Source organism: Astatotilapia calliptera, chromosome 22 (assembly GCF_900246225.1).
Source record: "Astatotilapia calliptera chromosome 22, fAstCal1.2, whole genome shotgun sequence".
NCBI classification, from domain to species: Eukaryota; Metazoa; Chordata; class Actinopteri; order Cichliformes; family Cichlidae; genus Astatotilapia; species Astatotilapia calliptera.
The window spans coordinates 27,225,977-27,231,976 of record NC_039322.1 but is presented as its reverse complement, the minus strand read 5'-3'; the positions used below and the strand labels follow the sequence as shown (position 1 = coordinate 27,231,976).

General features: G+C 42.6%; 1 protein-coding gene across 1 annotated transcript in view; it reads left to right on the top strand.

Annotated features, from left to right (window-relative positions):
* The first annotated feature begins 1,049 nt into the window (after positions 1-1,049).
* khdrbs3 (KH domain containing, RNA binding, signal transduction associated 3) overlaps positions 1,050-6,000 on the top strand; it is a 153,442-nt gene continuing 148,491 nt past the window's right edge. Inside the window, exon 1 of the mRNA XM_026157422.1 lies at positions 1,050-1,521. Coding sequence (XP_026013207.1) covers positions 1,431-1,521 — 91 coding nt within the window. The 5' untranslated portion in view covers positions 1,050-1,430. The remainder of the gene's footprint in view (positions 1,522-6,000) is intronic.

Below are 6,000 nucleotides of genomic sequence, written 5' to 3'. Positions count from 1 at the left end.
TGGAAGAGCTCAGGAGATATTGTAGGTATAATATTGAATGGGGGTCCCATGGAGTACAAAAACTCCCCAAAATGTACATTTGGTGAGGTAAACAACTTCTGGAAATGTTCATTGTGTTTTTGATAAAAGTGGCTGAGACATACTGAGTTTTATTTTTTGATTTTTATAGGTTTCAATTGCAGTAAAATGCATTTCTGTTAGTATTAGGGACATCACAACACCATGGGTTGCTTTATAGAATCCATTATCTTCAGTCATGAAGTGAGCAGCAGCAGAGAATTTCTAGCAGCAAAGTGATAATAGTCATTGCCTTCAACCGCAACAATACAAAAATGGAAGTTTCTGTAGTGTTTCTAAGACTGCATTCCAGATACCTCAGAACTTGAATGCCGCTAGTGACCGTGTTCCACAAGGAGCGAGTAAAACAGGATTTATTTTGGTTCTTAGCAAGGTAGAGTCAATCCGGTAGTAATATCAGCATAGTACTTATCAGTGCTCTGCATATGGCTTAGTTAGTTAGACAAAAAATACACAACGGTGGCAGTACAGAGTAAAAGTTTACAGCTTTACTAATGTTTCAGCAGTAAAGTTCAGTGCCGCCATCTTGGACTGCCAACTAATTTCGGTACGGATTAATATAACAAGGAATGGCTGTCGTAGACTGGTTCTGAAACTTACACTTTCCTGGTTTAGACACCCTTATTGTGTCTCCCAGTGCTCAAACACAAACTTATTATGCTAATAGCATCTTTTTACTCGTTGCAAATTGTGCTGTGTATCTTGAAAAATAAAGGGGCTTTAGAGTGTAATAAGCTGTAGTGGAAGTAATGTGCATTATTTACATTGCACAGAACAAAACACACTCTTACTCTTGGAGTGTTTGCTTTAGTTGGGTGTTTCTCAATTGCCACTCTTCATGGTGATTTTATGATAATGATATGGTAATTGCGGGACTCAGCACCGCGGACAGCTCCCAAGTGTCGCTCCGCCCCCTTCCGCCCGCTACGTGAGCGCGCGGCGACCAATCACTGCCTCCGCCTCGGTTCAGCTCTGGATACAACAGAGGGAGCTTCAAAGAGCCCCTTCACCCACAGAGGAGAGGACCGCTCCGGGTGTAATGCGTAGCTGGGCTTTGCCTTCTGCTTGGATGGGATAAAACCTACCGTTCAAATTTAAACGCTCACTGTGTGTGTGTGCGCGCACGCGCGTGCGAAAGAGAGAGAGAGAGAGTGTGTGTGTATTCCGCGAGGACTGGGAAATGCTCTTCTAGCGCGAGCGCGGATGACATTAGAGCCCGCGTTTTTTCCTCCCCCCACACAAATATTCCCAACTTGGAGCCTCCTGGACGCCGAGCAAGTTTTTGTTTTGATCTTTTCTTGAATTGCGTTTGAGCAGTGTAGCTGGAAGCCCAGAAAGCAGCGCAGGACAAGATGGGGAGCGAAAAGTACTTACCGGAGCTCATGGCAGAGAAGGACACGCTGGATCCGTCTTTTCAGCACTCCCTGCGGCTACTGGATCAAGGTAAGCGTCCCTGGATAAACACTGAAGTAAACACTTGAGCTGCGCGAAAAATGTTTAGTAAGAACTTTTAGTTTTTAACGTTTGGTCTCCAGGCTACACGACATCAGCAGTCCGCCCACTTTTGAGTTAAAAATAAGAGGTACTTACAAATTTCCCCTTGGTCACACTAGCACAGCCAGGTGCTTTTTAGCAACAGGGCTGTTTTTGCCAAGTTTTCATGCTCACACTGTGCTTTAGCCTCCAGTAGTGAATAAAATATGGCAGGAGAGACTAAACACTGCACCTTCAAACCTTTAAATTGGCCAAGCCTTGGCGTGAATGATGACATTTCAGCTCGTCTTAATTAGTTTGCAATTAGTGGATATGATATGTCATAAAGCCGGGGAAATGCCGGTAAAGTGAATATCTGAATATCCTATATATTTTTTTTCTTTTTCTGATGGCATACCGTGAAATGCTAGCCTGCAGTTCGTGAAAGGAACGGAATGACATCTCAGTTTACAGGCTGCCCTCATCTCTATCCCCGTGCTGACATGTGTGAGCTGTGGTGCCAGCGCAGGAATAATCGCTCTTTATTCAGATAGAAGTGTTTCCTATTTTGAAGACACGGACGTGACTGAAATGGTGTGTGTGTGTGGATGGAGCGACAAAAGCGCTCGCATGCAGACGCTTTAATTAATCCGCTGCACAGGGTCCTGCTTTGAAGCTGTCGGGGTCCCCCCCCCTTTTTCTCTTGCAAACACTTTCTGGAGACTCCTGCGCTCTAAGGAGTGTGCTTTTACAGCAGCCAAGTGCATCCTTCAAGCAGCACTCACGGGCTTTGTTCGAGAGTCGAGCAGGCTGTTGGTGCCTTTACAGGTAACAGACGAGACAAGGAGCCCAGGTCTGTAAGCAGTCCTTCTGGGTTGTAACTAATTCTGTTGAATCCCAGCTCTTTTTATGCCGACAGCTGCGCCAGTTCTACTCGCTGTCTCGCAAACTTGGGGGATCTCAGGGTTAAAAGGGTTCGCTGGGGCTCAGAGCAAAGCCAGGCACGAATCAAGTTTAATGGTGTTAAGATGCTGGAGTTTGCCATAGTTACAATCAGTTTACAGGTTATTTTGATCCCTGGTTGTTTGAGCCAATATAAAAGAACATGTAAAGTGATCTGAAAATGACAGGAAAAGGGAAATCAGGAAAGCAGTTAATGGGTGGGCCCTTAATTTAAAATAGGCTCTTTAATGTAATGTATGCAGGTGTTTAAAATGTACTTAATTATTTTGAGTTTTCCGTCTGTTTTGCACACCTAGTGAAGAGTATAGTTGTGCATACTTGTTTGAGCTTTCACTTTTGCGTCCAAATCTCTAAATTTGTGCTGTTGCCTTGGTTGTTTTAGTTGTGTTGAGGACAAAGATTGATTAGTGTAGATGTGCTTTGCGGCTCCCAGTGTTTGCGTGTGCGAGAACAGTGTAAAGATTGAGCTGCTAATGGGCCACTATGACTGAGATGATCATTGTTAATATTGTTCAAATGTGCTGCAGTGTGGGGGGGATATGAACACAAGCTGTCTCTTAACACACGATGTAAACACTTAGTTAAAAATGGGTCCTTTATGCCAACATTTTCTGACTGTACATACTATAAAGATTACTGTATTGAGGTTGTGTAATGGGTATCTAACTTAAAATTAGAGATGTCAAGGTCTTGACTCGTCCTTAAGTACGGCACATCGAAAATAAAGAACTTGGATGGGATTAACTTTAGGTTAACTAACTTTTCTTTAGGTCAGTTTGCTCAAATTCTTTTCGGAGTAAATCGTAATAAAAACATGGTGGTTTTATGTAAAAGTCAGGTGTGTTAAATATTCCATGTCCCGTTAACAGTCCAGTGAGTGTTGCACCTTGTTTTTCTACAAGGTTCTGCAAGGACAGAAGCGTACACAGAAAAATGAAGCAATTATACTTATATTACACTCCTATACATGCTCCTAAATATTAAAAATATAGATAGCACAGTGTAAAGCACAAACTCTGTGACTGACTTTCTGTTTTAACAGGTTTTTGCACAATATTATAAATAAAACTATTCCACTGCGCTGCTCTGTCTCACAGCCTACTGATGAAAGTGACTGGTTTAAAAGTGTGGCACATTCTTTACTGGAAGGTAGACAATGAAAAATGCAAGAGCCAAAAGGCTTTGATCTCCTTTTTTATATATAGTGAAATGTAAACAGAAGTGACTCTAGACTAACAGAGTAACTGTCCTCTGTTAGGTCTGTATATTTTGGAGGCCTCACAATATCAACCATTGGGTCTTATTTGAAAAAGCAGCATTTTTCATTGAGCTGATTCATGTACAGTAAGGTAAATTCATTCCACTCAGTAAGGCAGATAAGCCTTTGTTTCACTCAGCACTTTTGGTTATCAGCTCCTTTTCAGATCTAGGTTAGATTTTTTTTTTCTAACAACAGTCATTTCCCTTGCTGATAGAGGGAAGATGGCAGCACCGAATCCTTAATGCTAGTTGAAAGACACTTACCAGCCACCTCTGTGACAGACTCTCTCTTAAAGACCTTTATCCACATGGCAGGTCTTCTGTAGAGTTCTAGCAAATATTAGCCTCTTACCGGAATGGAATAAAAGTGAGTGAATACTTAAAGTATGGGCCAGGATATGCCAAAAAAGAAATAAAAAAAAAGAGTGTGAAGTAAAATATTGTACAACAAGTTCTTAATGTAGTACTTCCAATAAAGTTAGTTGGCGATATTTTCGTCGAGGGCAAAGATTGCACTTGGACGCTGTCGCAGTGGCAGAATTAATCCGTGACATTTTATGAAGTAAGCGGTACTCTGCGGTGCACAAAATTTGGCCGAAACAGTCTGCCACAACTCCAAAACTGTAAATACTGTTATCTCTCTCTTACACAACAGATGGAACACGATGCGGCTTAATAGAGCACTTCTTCTGCCATCTTGCTGATGAGTTCTGGACTTGATTATGCAATTGGCAGGGGATGCAGGGAACAGAGCCGGAGTAACTGGAGTTACTGCGTGCACACGGCGAATATGAGATTACTCCAGGTCTGGAGAGACTTCCATTCAGGAAAAATTAGGGGGGCATTGTATTGGAAGCTCGGGGACGGGGCGGACTGCTTTGATAAGTTTGAGCCATTCGCAAAGCTCCTCTCCCGCAAAGAGCATATCTCTTCCCCCTGTGACAAGCCGCATACAGGCAGCATCAGGCTCTTGGAGCTGGAGGAATATCTTAAGCCAAAACAAGAGACAAGCAGGACTAACAGTCTGCCTGGAATGAAAAATCCTCAGCAGCATACTAATGAAGTGCTTCCAGGTACGAAAACACCTCATGTGGCAGGAAGTGCGTCTGTTATTAACATGAAATCACGACTGTAAAAAATTGTTATTTCCATTGTGAATTTAACTAGTTGTTTTGAGAGCAAAAGTTCATCCAGGATCTTAGAAACAATCTTAAATTTCACATTATTACTGGAATTCTACTTCGCTTCAATTCATATTTGATGTGATCCACTGTGTGCTTTGTTCCCCTTAGTGAACAAGGCTTTTATTGTTCTCTTCACTCAGTGGAGATGCAAATTGGAGAAATCTAGCAAGCCATGCTACCCGAGTGATGACATCAAAGCATCTAAGAAGTAATGTGCGGTAAAATAATAGATAAAGGTGGGACTGTTTGCTGACTTGGGGGAAATGAATCTGCTTTAAGCCGTGTGTGTCTGCGCAGCGTGCAGAATGTTAGCAGAGCAGCAGCTCTGGTGCTCTGCGTGGGTCTGCACAGGAGGCGTTCAGGTGCAGTGTTCAGCTGTACATCACCTGCAGGTCTGGAAGCCTAGCTTACAGTCACTGTAGTAATGCACATAGAATACAGGAAAATAAATTTAGAGTGTAAAAATAAATTTTAGGAGCCACTGTCTTTCCATTAGAAAAGTTGCCAGACCCTGGTGACTATAAGGGGAGAAGGGACTTGATACAGTGTTGTACAGGATTCATGAAGTGCGATGCAATTGTTAATTCTTAATTTTGTGGTAGTGCAGAGAGACCAGCAGCTACAGTCCCTGTGCAAACAGGAGGAGAAAAAGGTGGGGGGCGTTGGGAATCTTTTTCCAAGGGATTGCCACAGTTGATGGATCCAATGGATTTGGCATACATTTTAGACAGGAGGCCCTTCATCGTGCAACCATCCTATTTATCCGATCTTGGGACTGGCACTAGGCGTAGACTAGCTCTGAGGCTGGGTTTGTTTCCACCTGTTGTGACCGGGAATTCCCAGTGGATAGATGCAGCACAGGTCAGCTGAGGTCTGTTTGGCTTTGCTTGTTGTAGAAACCCTAGTTACAACAAGGTTAGCATGTGAATATACACATATTAAAAGGTTAGGATTAATGAGACATTTTATAATTAAGTCTCGAGAGTCAACAAATGGCCAAATCACATGACTGATTTAAGATGATGTAGCAGCAAGACACAGT